Consider the following 16895-nt stretch of genomic DNA (forward strand, 5'->3'; position numbering starts at 1 on the left):
ATACCTCTATGATGTCTGTGGTCCAAAAATAAATATGTTTGTCACTGTCTAGAACTTCTTGTCAATGTCAAGTAAATGAAAACAAATTCAAATAAGAAATAAACAAATTTATTAAAAACAGCAAACTGTCATAGCGATTTTTATCCCTAGATTTTTTTATTCACCATATTAACAATGTCCGAGCCTACAGGCACATCAAAGCATGTAGACATTGAGCAAGTGCAGGTCATGATAGACTTCATGGGGCAACATGCAGAATTCGCATCAGGCAAGCTTCGGACACTAGAAGCTCGCCACAAGTCTAAGGAACTTTGGGAGAAGCTAACCGCGCTTCTGAACGACTGCGGTGGTATCAAGAAGTCACCTGATGGGTGGAGTAAGGTGGCTTTACATTGTTTCATGTTATTTCTTTTTCTGAGTACATCTATCAAAGCTTGGCGGGAACTTTGGCCCTCAGATGTAAAATGATATGCCAAACATTAATTTTTACAAATTAATGTTTGGCATCTTTATCCCTTATGAGTTTAACAGAGCCAAAATGGCCATGTTCAGTCGGAATTAATTAAGCAGTTTAATGATTAGATTCCAATAGCACTTATAAACTGAAAAATATAATTGTTACAGTATTGGAGCGACTGGAAAAATAAATTGAAAAACAAAACACATCTCCTTAAAACGAGAAAGTCTTACAATGCGAGGTTAACGAGACTTGAAAAGAAAGCCCTCTCAATACTGGGACCAGAGTTTAGCAAGAAAAAGAAACCATTGACAAATGGGTTTGCATCTGATGAAAGTAGCTCGGTAAGTTTCTTTGTTCTCATGTGTTATGATCAGAGATCGGAAAAAGCAGATTGATTTTATGTACTTGCATCATGAATTACCATAGAAAGCATAACACGGATAAGCCTCTTTTCCAGGATTCCATTTCAGTATTTACACTTACAGAAAACTACATTGTCCGTGGGTAACATAGGACTACAATTTACGTGAACGAAGTCGTGGGAAAACAGCTACCACTAATATATTCTTCATCACACTTTTAAAAATTCCAGAAAAAATCTTAATAATTTTCAAATCCCGCAATCCCGGAGGCATGTCCATATTAATATATACGTTTCAGTTCATTGACCCCAATTCAATCTACCTATTCCGATCCCTGATTATGATTCACTAGCTGTTCTCAAAAGTGGTCCTTTGCTCCTGTGGGAACATCGGGATATAAATTAGTCTATGTGATATTCCATGTTATTTTCTATATGTGTTCAAAATTTCATCTAAATCAAAACTGCAGATTTTATGTGAAAGAATCACAAAGACACACACATCTTAACAAACTTTTGCATTTATAATAATACTAGAGGCCGCCCGCGACTTCGTCCGCATGAAAACCCTATCAATCCCGTGGGAACTCTGGGATAAAAAGTAGCCTATGTGTTATTCTGGGTCTTCAGCTACCTACATACCAAATTTCATGGTAATCGGTTCAGTAGTTTTTGCGTGAAAGAGTAACAAACATCCATACAAACTTTCGCCTTTATAATAGTAGTAGGACTATGATTAATAAACAACAAATAATCTTCATGCCCTATGGGTCATCCAATACAGGTAAGGTTCCCCTGCACAGGTTGCGGATGTCAGAGGCTTAGTTAAAAAACCTGACTCGCCAAATCCACAATCCATGGTCAAAGGCATACCACGGGCTCCTTTTCAGAGTGGTGAGGATGCAACCCTGACTAAAGCCAGGAGGAAGTAGGTCTTCATGCCATATGGTATTCGTAACAAACTAAATAATGAAAGGGATTGAATCACTTGTTAGTTTAAAAGCCTGGGACATATGTATGTATAATAAAAAATTTGACCGTAATAATTCCAGGACTCTCCACTTATAAAATCTGAGGATAACCAGGGGTATGAAAAAAACATTTTGTCAGGTGAGTATGTCATTATAATCCCACTTATATATTACATGAGAAGTTTAAATGTATTGTTGCGTGTGGTTCCCGGCACCAATAAAAAAAGAATAGGACCACTTCATCTCGTTTCCATGGATGTTGTAAAAGGCGACTAAGGGATAAGCTTATAAACTTGGGATTTTTCTTTTAAGCGACAGGCTAGGCAACTTGTCACTATTTGAATCTCAATTCTATAATTTAGCCTAATAGCTCAATATGGTCTGTCAGTCTACATACATACATATAAACTCGTCCATATCCCTTGCGGGGTAGACAGAGCCAACAGTCCCAAAAAGACTGATAAGATAAAAGTAAGAATAAGATATAATGACTTTTTTGTTTTCAGATGAGGAAAGTGATGATAATTCTGACTCCAGCCATGATGAAGATGAACTTAATTCTAATGAAGCTCTATTACAAAGTAAGTCAGAAAGAAATATACATACATACATATAATAATATCTTTAGACAGAGCCAACAGTGTCAAAAATACTGAAAGCCTCATTCAATTGCATGGCTTAATGATGGAAGAAAGTAAAAGTTCACGTATCAACGGTGGAAACTGTGCTTGCGCGATTTAGCATACCTCGCTGTCATTGGCTGATGGCATGTGACGTAGGGATAACGCCACATGCCGTGCCCTTGATCCATTTATATGCGTACACCATCAGCCAATAACAGCAAGTATGCTTAATCGCGCATTAAATGTACTATAAGAATATAGCCTCTATCCCGAAATGGCTAGGCAGACTACATCGTACCTTTATATTATAGTATTGTGAAAAATATCATTTTCAGATCCACATACATACAAAGTCACGTCGTTATCGCTTGCGGGGTTGACAGAGCCAACAGTCTTGAAAACTGAAAGGCCACATTCAGCTGTTTGTCTTAATGATAGAATTGAGATTAAAATAGTGACAGGCTGATAGCCCATTGTTTAAATGAAAAATCCCAAGTTTATAAGCCTATCCTTTAGTCGCCTTTTACGACATCTACGGGAAAGAGATGGAGTGATCCTATTCTTTTTTATATGGATACCGGGAACCACACGGCACTTTCAGATTTCTATCCCAAATGGCTGAAGGAAGTCGAGAAAAAGCGAGCGGACGCTGAGCTTTACCGAGCGAAAGCTGAGGAGCAGAGGGCGTCGGTCGCTGTGAAGGCGGCCGAAGCTGCCGTCAAACAAGCCGAAGCTTTGAAGAAGCTCGCCGAGGCTACCGCTAATCAGGTAAAAAACACATTGTAAAATACATACATACATAAAATCACGCATAATAACATCATCAGTAAGCAGAGACCTCTTTCCACTTGCCACGATCTCTGCTTCACTTCCTTCGCTTCATCCACATTCATAACTCTCTTCATGCAAGCTCGGCGGTTTCGGGTACTCTTGACCTGACCCTTTACCAGAACGTCCTAAATTTGATCAAGATATGTTCGTCTAGGTCTTCCCACTCCGACTTTTCCCACCACACTCTCCTTGTATATCTGCTTAGTCAACCTGCTTTCGTTGTAAAATCTTAATATAAAAAGTAGTTAATCTATACTAATATTATAAAGTTGAAGAGTTTGTTTGAATGCGCTAATCTCAGGAACTACTAGTTCGAATTGAAAAATTCTTTTTGTGTTAAATAGACCATTTATCGAGGAAGGCTTTAGGCTATATAACATCACGTTGCAGCTATAAGGAGCAAAGAAATAATGGAATATGTAAAAAAAAAACAGGGATAATTGGGCATCATTGAAACCCTGAAGGATGAATATCCTTGAGGGTTTCAATGATGCCCAAAATACTTATTCCACGAGGACGAAGTCGCGGGCACAGCTAGTTAAATATCTAAATTCTGTACCAAGTGATACCAATAGAAAAAAGAATAGGACTCCCATATCTTTCCCATGGATGTCGTAAAAGTAATGTGGATGGCTTTTTTTTACTTAGAATGTTTTTGCTGTATACTAGAAAATTTCTTTGTTTTAACAAATAAACGATTTGATTCACAGGCTGACGCTCTAGTAAGGATAGCTTTAGTATTGGAGGCGCGGGGTGAAAGAGATGTCCTCGAGATATGAAAGACTCCATACGTGAAGGTACCAAGAACCTACCTGAAGACCGACGGAATGTGTTGGAAGATGTAGAAAGATGAGTTTTCTTGAATAACCTTGAATGGCCATGGTGATGTACAGATGAAGACCCAGCTCTTATCCTATGGCAATTTTTGTCATAAGCAAACTCTTGCGCAATAGGGGATTGTGAGGAGAATGAATGGGCAATTCTTCCTTATGGTCCTCGTCAATGGAACAAAATCCTGTGCCCATGAGAAAACAGCAAGCAGATCCTGCAAGCTTCCTTAATTTTGGGCAATACATTTAGTGTACTAAGACTAATGATCAATTTCAAACATGATATTACTCGTACCAATCGATAAGAGAAGCAATGAACAGTCACTTTGTGTAAAGACCTGACTGGACCGTTCTAGAATTATATTCCAAGGTTCACCCTAGATTCTTCTCCTATGAGATCCTAAGGGACCAGGTGAGGATGCAATTGGTAATAATGCCAGGGGAATGAAGCCAAGGAAGATGCAAAAATTCAAAACTACTACTAAACTTGTGTGAACACAAAAGAAATTGTATTAGTTTTGTATGTGAGAGACGAGCACAGCTTTATTATACATACATATAAGCACGTCTTTAACCCTTATGACAAAGAGTCACCTGTCTTGAAAAAACTGAAAGGCCAATTTCAACTGTATAAATATGTACTATAAAATTGAATAAAACAAAGTTATTTTTTAAATAGATTTTTTTTTATTATTCACCATTCTTATCTTTCATTCACATTCCTCCAGTTATTTACAACGTACCAAACATATAAACCATTATTTTCTATAACTACAGCATGTCAAAGTCGTCTCTCTGAAACAATGAAATAAAATAGGTTAATTTCAAGCCAATTTGGTGATTTCATTTAAATGACTGAATTATTATATTAGGGTAGGCAGAGATATGGATTTCTTACTAAAATACTTACAATGACATTTCTCTCATTGTAAGTATGATCATTTTAAGATTAATAAGTTTAGTTATTTTAGTTTCTTTTCAGAAAGCAAGGGAGTTGCTAACTCTACACTTCATGCTATTTTCATCATCATCATCATCATTAAATTGAGAATTTGCATGCTTGTCACCTCTGCCTGATGGCAAGATGAGGACTTGGGCAGTACACATAAGCACAAATTATGCCTATTTGCTCCTCTACAATAGAAGTTTCTAAGCTATAGAATTGTTTTAGCATCTATGAAACTTACCATCTCATTATATTCCATGACATGTTTTCGTATGGCTGAGCTGTCAACCCACGTGACAAAGTCCTCCAATGATCTGGTGACAAGGAATGCTGGGTCCTTCACCACCTCGGGGCCAACCCTCACATGTCCCTGCTCTATGAATTTTGTGGCCTCTTTCAAGTTTTCTGACATCCTATCTGGAATATTTTTTTTTTTATTTATTTAAAATTATGAGTTATGATTATGGTTATTTTAATAAGTTAACAAATTATTAAGTTGCCCGTTGGTGAACCAAAATAAAAGGTAATGAATAGATTATTTGATTGAAGCAGGTTAGTGAGGCTTATTATACAAATCATACGTAAATGGCGCGTAATAAATGAAAATCAGTCACAAAATTTGAACATCAAAAAGTAATAATTGCCGACTTACTTCTAACCATTACAACAGGCAATCTCCGTCTGCAAAATGCACTTGCTGACACATTGCAAGCCAGTGCTAAGTCCCATCTGGTGGGGATCAAGCCCATCTGATACAGTTTCTCCAATAACTGAGCACTTGATTCAGTTCTAAATTCACTGTTGGCGTCTAAGTCTTTAATTTTATTTGCTAGCTCACGAACATCTCGAGACAACTTGTTATATCTGGAACATAAGTAAACCTTATTATAGGAAACGAAGGCTCGTGAAAAAATTAGGTAAAAAAATATATACCGGTACTTACTTCGTGTAATCCTCACGCTTCTGAACATAATACTTTTTCATGACTTTCACTTCGTGTATGTTGTTGTCGACTTTCCATGATATAAAATCTACTTTCTTTAGCAATTTTTGCTCATGAAACTTTAATTTTCGAACCATTTTTACCACTTATTAATTTGATTGCAAATAAACAGTAACAAACATGTGGTAAATACTGACCACTGATTGACTGTCAACTCAATGTCACTGTCACAAGTCTTAAGTCACATTTTTTTGCTTTTTTTTTGTAGCGACATTTTTCTCATTACATTGAGGAGTATACAGCATAACAACATTGTTTTTTCCTTGACGGTCAAGACTAGATAAAGTAAAATTGCAAATAAAATCTGTATACCATAAATATAGATCCATTTTTTATTTGGAAATACTGTCAAATCTATTTCGCCTTACCCCACAAAAAAAGAATATTCGTGTTGCCACATAACTTCTGACGAAAAATATGTAGTTTTTTGTATTCGACACGATACGTACGATACGCGTAAAATTCTCAAGCAAGAAAAAAGTCGTCGAATAAAACGGTTTTACTCAAATTGCACCCATCGAAAAAGCGCAGCTTTGTAAGGGCTCGCGACTTACGTATAATTATATTTATAACTTCTTGCTTTCGTGCTTTTTCTGCCACACACACCCGACTAGCAAAAGTGTTGGTTCGGTATCAACACGCATATGCACTGTCAGGCAAGCATATATGGACAACATCGGAGTGCTTATAAAGACATGCAATGCTCCATTCAACATGTTCCCCGTTCAAATGGGGCCTTAAGAGAAAATTTCTTTACATATCTTCATATTTTTTCAGCAGATATGAATAAGGTATAAATGTAAAAAAAAAAACAGATATTTCTGACCAGTTATTTAATTTTTTATCTACTACCCTCTTTACGGCCGGCAGACGTATATCGCCAGCTGTTCCCACAATTTTGGCGCGTTTAACGGCTAATTTAAGTCCCTATTTCATAGGATGTAGTTGGCAACAGATTTTAGGCTGCCAAATTGAGCCGACGGAATCGATCGATGTTTTGTTTGAATTGTTTGTTTGATTAAATTACATTTGAATAAACTGCCGATTCAAGAGAATATAAAATCTAACCAACAAGAAAATGAATCGCTGCAATCCAAATCTCGTGGAATACGCTACTTACTTACAATCTATAATAAGATTGGATGCGCTTGAAAAAATGACCCAAGATTTGGATAAAGAATTGGCCGATTCCCAGAAATTAATGCGGGATATCAAGGCGATTTTTGAGTCTGTACCTAAAGGAACAAACGCGACTGAAGAACCTGTTAATAATAGCTTAAGACATGAAGATATATCGAAATTTTTAGAAGCCGATGTTCCAAAGTTGCTGCTGCCGGATATGGTAGAAAGTACATCAGATATTGATATAGACGACGTGATATCAAAGATGAAAGGATATGCCGAAGATCTAAAGAAGAACTTGATCGTTACTGTACCGCATGTCCGGGACAGCCATGAGAAAATGGAAGCTTTAGATTTGGAGCAGTATGCAATGAGTTTGGATCAGTTAAACAAACGACTAGCGAATATAAAGATGAATAAAGGTGATATTGCCTCCAGAAATCCTGAATTAGAGAACAAACTTGGGCAGTTGTGCCAAGATGTGGATATGTTTACAAAGGTAAAGTATTAATGTTAATGGCTTACTCTCAATGCAATTTTTTTTACCATGTAAGGATGTAGCACTGATGTTTGAAGGAGGTAGTCTTGGTCTTTGCCCAAGACTTGTGGGAGATGCATATCTAATATCTATCAAGTTTCGAACTTACATAGAGGCTAACTCAATCTGTGTAATTTGTCCCATATATATTTATTTATTTACTACATACCTATTATTAAATCCTCCTATCAACTCTGTCTGTGGATGGAATCTCAGAAATTTGTGGACTGATTTTGTTCTTGTTTGAAATATTGCAAAGTTTTCTGAGATAGATAATATATCTTTAAATGCTACCGTGTGAAGGTCACTAGTTTATAATAAACTGTTGTATTGTTCAGTTAGTATCCCTTAACATATATAAGTCCTAAACTTTGGGCTAGTCCAATTTGTTTTGTATATATTTATGGAAAGCCTTGGACTCTTTGGCGCTGTATATTTTGCCTATAAATATGATACCCTTACAGCATCACATTCATTGAATAAAATATTTGTGATGCTTTTACGTGATGAGCTGGCAACCTGTCTCTATTTGAAGCCAAACAGCTGAATGTGGCCTATCAGTCCCACAAATATAGACGTGGCTATGTACTCTCAGGCAGAACCACTTTAGATTTTAAGAACATAATTATGGGAATGTTTCAGATGGTCGAAGCGAAAACTGCACTGAGCGAATGTAACAAGAACTGGACTAAGACATCACAAGACAACAACGCACTCCAGTATGACAGTATTGTCAACAAGTTGCTTTCTGGCATCAATGAGGTCTCGTACCTTCTTCAGAACAGGAGCTAAACTTTCAGATTGAGCTCCAAGGGGTCTTGTTCAGAGATGTGTTAAGTGATAGTCACATCTTGTTTGGAAGGCACATCCAGTGTGGCCTAAAGTTCATTGCTATTGGAACTCTGAATTCAATAGCTCGAGTTACACCTATTAAGTGATTGTAATATCTTGTTTGGAAGTCACGTCACATCTAGTTTGGAAGAACTGAATCTTTGTAATGGCAACTTGCCTATTTAAATGTTTGTTTTTGATTCATTATTGTTCTTTTAAACAAATACTGGCAACCTTCAAAATCGAGGTTGTATTTAAGGTTAAGGTATACATATATTGGCGTACTTTGTAATCCAGTTCCAGTGATCCAGTTGAAAATGATTAATGAATATGCCACCATTTGATAGGATTGTGTAGGAATTTACTATTTTATGTTACATTTATCCTGCTGTGGAATCTGGCAAATTTGATGTGAATCTGTGCTCATATTATTTGCTTTGTATAAAGAGATACTAATAGATAATAGGAAGAAAGAACAAAGGAACTAAGATAAAATGGAAAGTGTAAGGTGCATTTGGTCATGTAGGGATTGTGGCAAGTGGGAAGACATAGTCTCTGCCTACCCCTCTGGGAAAGAGGTGTATGGGAAAAATATTGACATGATAATTCTAGCTGAGGAACGGTTCCTATTGGTCTATGGAGTAAACTGATCTCAATGCAGTATTGTCAATGTTTTATTTATTGATGTAACTTGTCCAACCTTGTTCAAGTCGCAACTTCAAAGTATATGTGTTCAATTTTATGTATATAGTCAATGAATCAGTTAAAAGCATACTTGAACAATAGTTTATAAGTTTAAAATAATAAAAGTCTGGAACAAAATGCATGCTATAATCTCACAAAATACAATTTCAACAACAGATTTTGATGTACTTCATTAGATATAAATGTATAATACTATAGTTCCGATTATGTCAGTTCTCAATAAAGTAATTCATTAAAAGTTCCTATTAAATATTATTCTTGTAAACATATAAAATCTTCTAGTCAAATTGTCATTAGTTAAGAGTGAGACAGCTGGGCGTTATTGGATCTAGAATTGTCATAAAGCTTCATTCTTTTCCTGTCGATGTCAGGGTCAGAGTGGTTCTCACTGTGGTCTTCTGTCTTCATTCGGTGGTCATCTTCTTTAGGTTTCTCATCGGCCACACATACCTTCAGCTGGACTCCACAGAGCATTGAACCGTTTAGAACTCTGATAGCTTCCTGCGCAGCCTGTATGGAAGCATATTTTGCAAAACCGAATGTCTTGTTCGGAAATGTGCAGACATTAATGAGATCTCCAAAACGGCAGAACGCATCTTGTAGGACTGCTATCGGTGGAGGGTAAGGTTTGCACACTATGAAGCATCTTTGGGCGACTCGGCTGTCACCATTAGCCATCGGTTGTGGAGCAGGCAAATTCACATTGCAATTAATGTCATGTGATGGAGCACGGACATCATTTTTCACAGACGTGGCTGCTTTTATAAGCGTAGACGCTTGTGCAATGGCATCTGCTAACTGAAGTAAATCAGGGTTGCCGCTATCAATTGAATTTTTGAAACTATTAACCACTTCTGTCAAATTATTGGCAGCCTTTTTCAACGGGTCATCTATCTTGACAGAGATGATTTCACCAGATGGAAATTCAAATTGATTTAGCCTCTCTACTGCAAATGATGCTTTTGCCTCACTTTCATATGTTATATTAGCTTTACACAATCCATTGTATGAGTCCAATGTGTATTTAAATTCAACCATGCCAGGAATTATATTGAAAAGGCTTTCAATATATTTCTGGGGCACTTGTGGACTACATGTTACCAGAACAGAGTTATATACAGGACCAGCTTTTGCAAGAGGAACATCATTCTTTATCATATCTGTGACAGGGGGATGTGATTGATGAACATCTACATGGTGAAAATTATCCCAGAAATGGTGATTATTATGTTGATAATTATCTATAAAATTAGGCCCTATGTTATCTAAACTATTCCTACTTCTCTTCAACTCATCTTTAGGAGTAGCGAATACTGCCCGGTACTTTTTATCACAACCCTCGTAAGCTTTTGCAGCTCCTAGAAATGATTTGAAATTAACATAAGCGAAACCTTTACATGCATCTGTTAATTTGTCCTTTTGTATATGAACAGTCTCTACTTGACCAAATGTTGAGAAGTGTTCCAAAATTTCTTCTCTTTTTACTTCTTTGTGCACCTTGATAAAAAGCCTTTTATATTTTTCTTCATTGGTGCTTGGAACATCATTTCTATTTGCAGCAACCATTACTTTTAGGGGTTTCCCGGAATCCGTTAGGGTTTTCGTATTCAGTCTCTCAATAGCGGCTGCCGCAGACGATGTTTTAGCGTATTTAATGTATGCTACGCCTTTGGACTCGCCCGTGTTTCGATCTCTTGGCATATAAATACCTTCCACTTCACCAAATTCTTCAAAATGCGGCCTCAAATCATCAACATGAAATTGTTTACTGCACACAACAAACACTCTCGAAAATGGGGGCATGTCTTCTTTTCTTTCTTCGTTACGCATGTTTGAATTCCAATTATTACTTTTGAAGGCAGTCATAACGGTAATTCGGTCGAAGTCAAACAATGGTCAGATGAGAAGTCGTCGGTCAGGAATTCCTTAAGTCAGAATGAATCAAATGTCGCATAGTATTTATCGTATAGTGTTTGAAAAAAGTATTTTTTGTCAAACAAAATTAGTAAACTTAAAAATAACGTGAAACTTCGCCCCGAAATTCAATGCAATATCATCAAGACATGACAAGAATCTCAAGAGAATACATCCAATCCAATCCCAATTGCCGATGAATGAATGATTGAACGAATAAAAGTCAAGTTGACTTGTTGTTGTTGAACCACTGACATTGCAATGACATAAATTAAACGGACAGCTTCTGCCTGCACTGATAATTTAAAAGTGGATAAGTTAATTTAAAACTGATAAGTTAAAATAACGATAATGGTAATACAGAGATGTAAACTTTTTGCGCAAAAGACTGCATGCTATTTTTAATGAAGTATAAGACAAAAATGAACTAAAGACTTTTCTATTATTTTAATTCTACCGAAATTTCGGTGATTCTGCCAATGTTATGGTTTGAAGAGACACAAAGTTACGAAATTGTTCGATGATGAGGATGTTAGTAAAGTGTAGTATGTGTGTACGGTGTGAAAGTTTTGTACACAAATCACTACATAGTAAATAAAACAAAGTCGCTATTTTAGTCTGTTTGTCTGTATGCTTAAATCTTTAAAATTACGCAACGGATTTTGATGCGGTTTTTTGTAACAGGTAGTGATTCAAGAGGAAGGTTTTTATGTATAATAACATTTATAATTTTGCACCCGTTCGGAGCCGGGGAGGGTCGCTAGTATTAATATATAATGTTGAACAATAGAGCACATAAGAGATTTCGGAGGTAGGAAAAAATGGCTGATAGGAGGAGGAATAGGAATAAATATTATTGTCAGGTTATTTCTAGTTAGGAACTTTGTCATGATTTAATAGAAACGAGTGTGGATAAGTGAAAAGTTAGTCGGAATAATGTTACAAGATGGATCACAAGTTTGGGGCAGCTGAAAATTATATGATTCATCCAGGCCACATTCACAGATAGAAGAGTCTCTAATTGGCAGTTTATGGAGAAAGTCAGGGATACATACGTGGCCAAGTCGCATTCGGATTATAACTGATATTATCCATTTTTCTAAGTTACGATTCCGGATGAACTAAGGGAGGTTGGGTAAGTTTGGTTGGATAATTCCATACCAGACACCTTTTTGATGACGAGAACGTTGCCATTTCTATTCCAATAAGTCAATAATTGTGGTTTAGCCAAAAGTCTAAGGTCTCGAGAATAATGTAATTTGTGACTTGATTGCTGAATGACTTGGAATCAAAGCAATAACTACATTGATACTGGAGGAGTGTCATTTATTTAAGGCTTCTCTTTTTTCAGGGTGATTGGAAAGTTATCCTTTGCATGAAAAGGTCGTTTCAAAATATCTTGGAGGCAGCTTAAAGAATCTGAAAGGATAAATGATTTGTCCAAATTGTGTGATAAAACAAATATATTTTGCTTATGAAACTGAAACTGTCTATGTCACAGAGTGTAATTAAAAAACACTAATGTCAAAACAAAAACCATGCACTTGCGCATTGGTGTTTATTTCTTTTGTTTGTTTTTAATTTTTTGATTAGAAAATTGTATTTTACATTGCAAATGAAGAATTAAAATAATACATATGAGTAAAATTATGTAATGCACTTATAAAATAAAATTGGTAGTGTACCTAATAGTTTATATTCAGATGTTAAATCTTTCTAATTATCTTGCTCAAATTTACTGTTTTCCTATATAGAATAGATATGGATCAATATCTGCCTAGACTAAAGTTATTTCGGAACGGCGAGTTCGAGACAGAAATAGGGGATTTATTCAATAAGAAGTATTCGTTCCATTTTGAATCTAGTTGGAAATTACCGGAGCGAGAGTGTTGGTTTACTACGCCGCCATGGAAGGCCAAAGAGTTGGAGATTTTGAAGAACCGTTTGAATTTCCATAAGAGTCAGTTGAATGACTTTAATATCGAAGAATGGAGCAGTCACACGCGTCGTCGAAATCCCGCTGGGGAGGTGGGATGGAAGATTCGTTGTCTCGTCAATCCAGAGTTTCTCACCCAAGCATGGACAAAGTTTTACGAATGCGCGAGCAGTTACGAGATAATCCCTAAAGAGGCTGTAGCGGACAACAAGATGGTATCTCTGCATTTGTGTGAGGCCCCGGGTGCATTTATAACTTCATTGAATCACTATTTGAAACTAAATTACCGTGGACTTGAGGTGAGTTTTAGCAGCTGTATGTCTTGTTAATGTTGTCTCAATAATGAACACCATGAACCATTATGAATATTCAAATTATGAGCTTTTGACTCTTCCATCATTGGCTGTATGTTGTTACATCACATTGCATTGCACACTGAATATTACTTATTACAATTTAATACTTTTAAAATTTTGTATTGCATGATACTAATGTATACAAACGTGAATTGACATGAATAAAAAAAAAACATCTGGTTTTTGTTGACATTTCAACCAGGTTGCACCAACCATGGTCACAGGATCATCTGATTATCCTGTGAGTTTTAAGGATGGTAACCAGTGACTTAATACGAATAAAGACGAATGTATCTTGATCAAATTAAGGACATCCTGGTAAAGGGTCAGGTCAAAAGTACCCGAAACCGCCAAGCTTGTGGATGAAGCGAAGGAAGTATGCAGAGACCGTGGCAGTGGAAAGAGGTAGTCTCTGCCTACCCCTCCGGGAAAGAGCGTGTTTTATGTATGTATGTACGTTTATAATTTTTTTATTAAATCCATCTTAATTCTTTTGCAGTGGAAATGGGTAGCCAACACTCTGAATCCGTACTATGAAGGCAACTCTCCGTCAAACATGATCAGCGACGACCGCTTCATGTTCCACACGTTGGACTGCTGGGACTTTGGAGTGGACAACACTGGAAATCTGATGAATTGGGAGAACTCCCAGGCCATTGTTAAAAAGGCGAAGGCTTTGGGGAAGGTATGATATTTTTTGTATATACATACATATAATCACTTATAGTCTTTATCCTTTGCGGGGTAGATAGAGCTAACAGTCTTGAAAAGACTGATTCAGCTGATGAGATCAGCTGATTGGGTTAGCAAAAGAATTGAGATTCAAATAGTGCCAGGTTGCTAGCCCATTGCCAGAAAGAAGAATCCCAAGTTTACTTTTCTGATACCCATCAGAATTTGGGGATCAGACCAAATAACTCAAAAAAACAAAATGAAATATTTGTACCTTATTGTTTTCGGCACCAATAGAAAAAAGAATAGGGCCACTTTATCTCTTTCCTATGGGTAGTCATTAAAGGCGACTAAGGAATAGATAAACTTGGGATTCTTCTTTAGGCAACAGGCTATCAACCTGTCACTAAATGAATCTCAATTCTTTTGCTAAGCCAATCAGCTGAACGTGAACCTCTATCTGCTATATCGTGAATCATTATTTTCAAGGCTGTTGCCTCTGTCTACCCCTGCAAGGGATAAAGAATGAATGATGTTATAAATAAATAATTTGCTAATAAATAACAATACGTTATATTACAAATGTTTTATTAAAATAACACTTTCTAGGTGTTACTTGTAACGGCAGATGGGTCCATAGATTGCATGCAGCGTCCCGATGCGCAGGAGGAGGTCACGTCTCCGCTCCATTACTGCGAGATCGTCACAGCTCTGCAGGCTCTAAGCAAGGGTTTGTTGGATCATTTTCCACGTTTAAATTAAGATTTTCTAGCAATATTTTGGCAGTTTCTACTAATTTGAGTCTTTGAGTAACATAGTAGTATTCGATACTTGGTTTTAGGTATATTTACGTACTAGTAACTATGAAGATTTTTAAATAGAAAGCGGCGTCCAAAATTGACAATTATTTTGTGTTTTTTTTTTTTTTTATGTTTACCTTTTGCAACTTAGTTGATGAATTAATTTTTTACGTTACATCCTGACGAATAGCATCATGATATTGTATTATCTGACTGTATCTGTATCTGACTCATACCTATGTTTGAATTAAAAATTTGATTGGCAATTAATTTATATTGAATATTGATATATTTAATTTTTAATAAAAAAAAAAAATGATCTGACTGAATTATTGTACGTCTTGTGTAGACAGATCGCAGTGACACGAACTGTTTGTATCATCTTTTCTTCCTGTGTTACCGCAATAAAGAGATTTGTATTTGCAATCTAAATTTTCCAGGTGGAACCTTCATCTTCAAACTGTTTACACTCTTCGAACATTCCACCGTGAGCCTGGTGTACCTCATCAACCATCTCTTTGGAGAAGTCAACATCTACAAACCTGTGACGTCACGGCAAGGCAATTCAGAAGTTTACGCTATCTGCCTCAACTACAAAGGCAGTAGTATTCTCGAGCGATACATACCCATACTGGAAGCGGCCTACGGTACAGAGTTATATGGAAACCAAGCGTTGTTCCCTCTATCAGCTATACCAGACTCATTCCTCAAGCAGCTACACAACTGCGCGTATTACTTCTGCGAAATACAGTGCCAAGTTATCGATAATAATCTTCAAGCTTACATCAATCAGAATAACATATCGCTTCATAGAGATATGAAGAGGATTCGAGCGCTCATTGCCACAGAGTTTATATGGCGATACGGGCTCAAACCAGTTGACATGGAGCACGAAATACTGAAAGGGATACTACATGAAGAGTGCAGGACTAATATGAACCCCAGGTTCCATCGTGGGTCTTATACGGAAAGGCAGTTGTACACAAAGATGTCGCTTAGGGAAAAGGCGAACAACTTGAACGCTTTATTGCAAGCTGAAGTTCTGGCTAACCCGTTAATTCTTATCAATGAACCAGTCGTGTGGCTGTCGTTTTTAGATGAGGAGGCACCTCTTAAATTAGTATTTACTCACGGTTGTCCTTTACAAAATATAAACAGCTCAAAATTCATCTTCGTCCCTATATTCCGATTGTACCAACAGATTTTAGCTGAAGAAGAATTCAAAGAAATAGCTTTGACGGACGCTTTGAAACAGAGTACAAAGAATGTGGACTGTGATATTGATAAAACATTGAGACTTCCAGACTTTGATCACTCAGATAGTTACAGCGTGTATGAAAAGAAATGCTTTCGGATTCTATGTAATATGATTAAAGATTTGCTTGTAGGACAAACTGTCTTTTTGCAGAATTTTAACACTTTGACACATTTTAATGTAAGTGTCCTGTATATTCTGTCCAGCAAATGTTTTAAGCGGACCGGGTTTACGTCGAACGGAATTATCTTGAGGAATATGGTGAATAAAGATTCCGTGGCCTATTTGGATGATATTCAGAATGAATTGTTGAAACTCGGTGATAGATCAAAGGATTTGCTGAACTTGTTGCCTGTTCAAACCACGAATGCTGGAGAACTCTTCAACAATATTGTGTTATATAATAACACATTCTATCGAAATAAATGTGTAGAATACCTTGACGCCATTGAACAAAGACTATGAATAATTATTTAAGTATATTTACTGAAGAGTAAAAAAATTTTAATGTTATTTTTTTATTGTTATAAATGTTGATGTCATTTGCGATTCGAGATTGAACTTTCACTAATTAAAGACTTTCTCAATGTTGTGAAAATAATTCTTTTTTGTATCACCAAAATATCCCATTATTAATTATGCTTGGGGCTTCAAGTCTGTTAGTGTGTAGTTTCATCTTTGTTATTAGGAAATCATATTTAACCCTATGAAAGTTGAAAGCTTATATCCTACTCACTGGCT

General features: G+C 36.5%; 5 protein-coding genes across 5 annotated transcripts; 3 read left to right on the forward strand and 2 right to left on the reverse strand.

Annotated features, from left to right (window-relative positions):
- The first annotated feature begins 72 nt into the window (after positions 1-72).
- LOC106132916 (uncharacterized) lies at positions 73-4754 on the forward strand. The gene is made up of 6 exons (XM_013332487.2): positions 73-381; positions 625-801; positions 1874-1931; positions 2299-2373; positions 3017-3183; positions 3957-4754. The coding sequence occupies exons 1-6, from the start codon at positions 175-177 to the stop codon at positions 4023-4025; spliced, it is 753 nt and encodes a 250-aa protein (XP_013187941.2). The 5' UTR covers positions 73-174; the 3' UTR covers positions 4026-4754.
- Positions 4755-4757: 3 nt separating this feature from the next.
- Positions 4758-6157, reverse strand: LOC106132914 (U3 small nucleolar ribonucleoprotein protein IMP3). Its single transcript, XM_013332486.2, has 4 exons — positions 5966-6157; positions 5675-5886; positions 5264-5439; positions 4758-4871 (listed from the first exon to the last, which is right to left on the reverse strand). Exons 1-4 carry the CDS (start codon positions 6100-6102, stop codon positions 4848-4850), a joined length of 549 nt encoding a protein of 182 aa, XP_013187940.1. The 5' UTR covers positions 6103-6157; the 3' UTR covers positions 4758-4847.
- Positions 6158-6981: 824 nt separating this feature from the next.
- Positions 6982-9462, forward strand: LOC106132957 (uncharacterized). The gene is made up of 2 exons (XM_013332536.2): positions 6982-7646; positions 8328-9462. Exons 1-2 carry the CDS (start codon positions 7104-7106, stop codon positions 8475-8477), a joined length of 693 nt encoding a protein of 230 aa, XP_013187990.1. The 5' UTR covers positions 6982-7103; the 3' UTR covers positions 8478-9462.
- Positions 9334-11336, reverse strand: LOC106132956 (RNA-binding protein 45). Its single transcript, XM_013332535.2, has one exon. The coding sequence runs from the start codon at positions 11085-11087 to the stop codon at positions 9519-9521; it is 1569 nt and encodes a 522-aa protein (XP_013187989.1). The 5' UTR covers positions 11088-11336; the 3' UTR covers positions 9334-9518.
- Positions 11337-12649: 1313 nt separating this feature from the next.
- LOC106132941 (cap-specific mRNA (nucleoside-2'-O-)-methyltransferase 2) lies at positions 12650-16755 on the forward strand. The gene is made up of 4 exons (XM_013332512.2): positions 12650-13370; positions 13927-14112; positions 14709-14829; positions 15340-16755. Exons 1-4 carry the CDS (start codon positions 12897-12899, stop codon positions 16617-16619), a joined length of 2061 nt encoding a protein of 686 aa, XP_013187966.1. The 5' UTR covers positions 12650-12896; the 3' UTR covers positions 16620-16755.
- Positions 16756-16895: the final 140 nt, after the last annotated feature.

The sequence above is a fragment of the Amyelois transitella genome, chromosome 4 (genome assembly GCF_032362555.1).
Source record: "Amyelois transitella isolate CPQ chromosome 4, ilAmyTran1.1, whole genome shotgun sequence".
Classification (NCBI taxonomy): Eukaryota; Metazoa; Arthropoda; class Insecta; order Lepidoptera; family Pyralidae; genus Amyelois; species Amyelois transitella.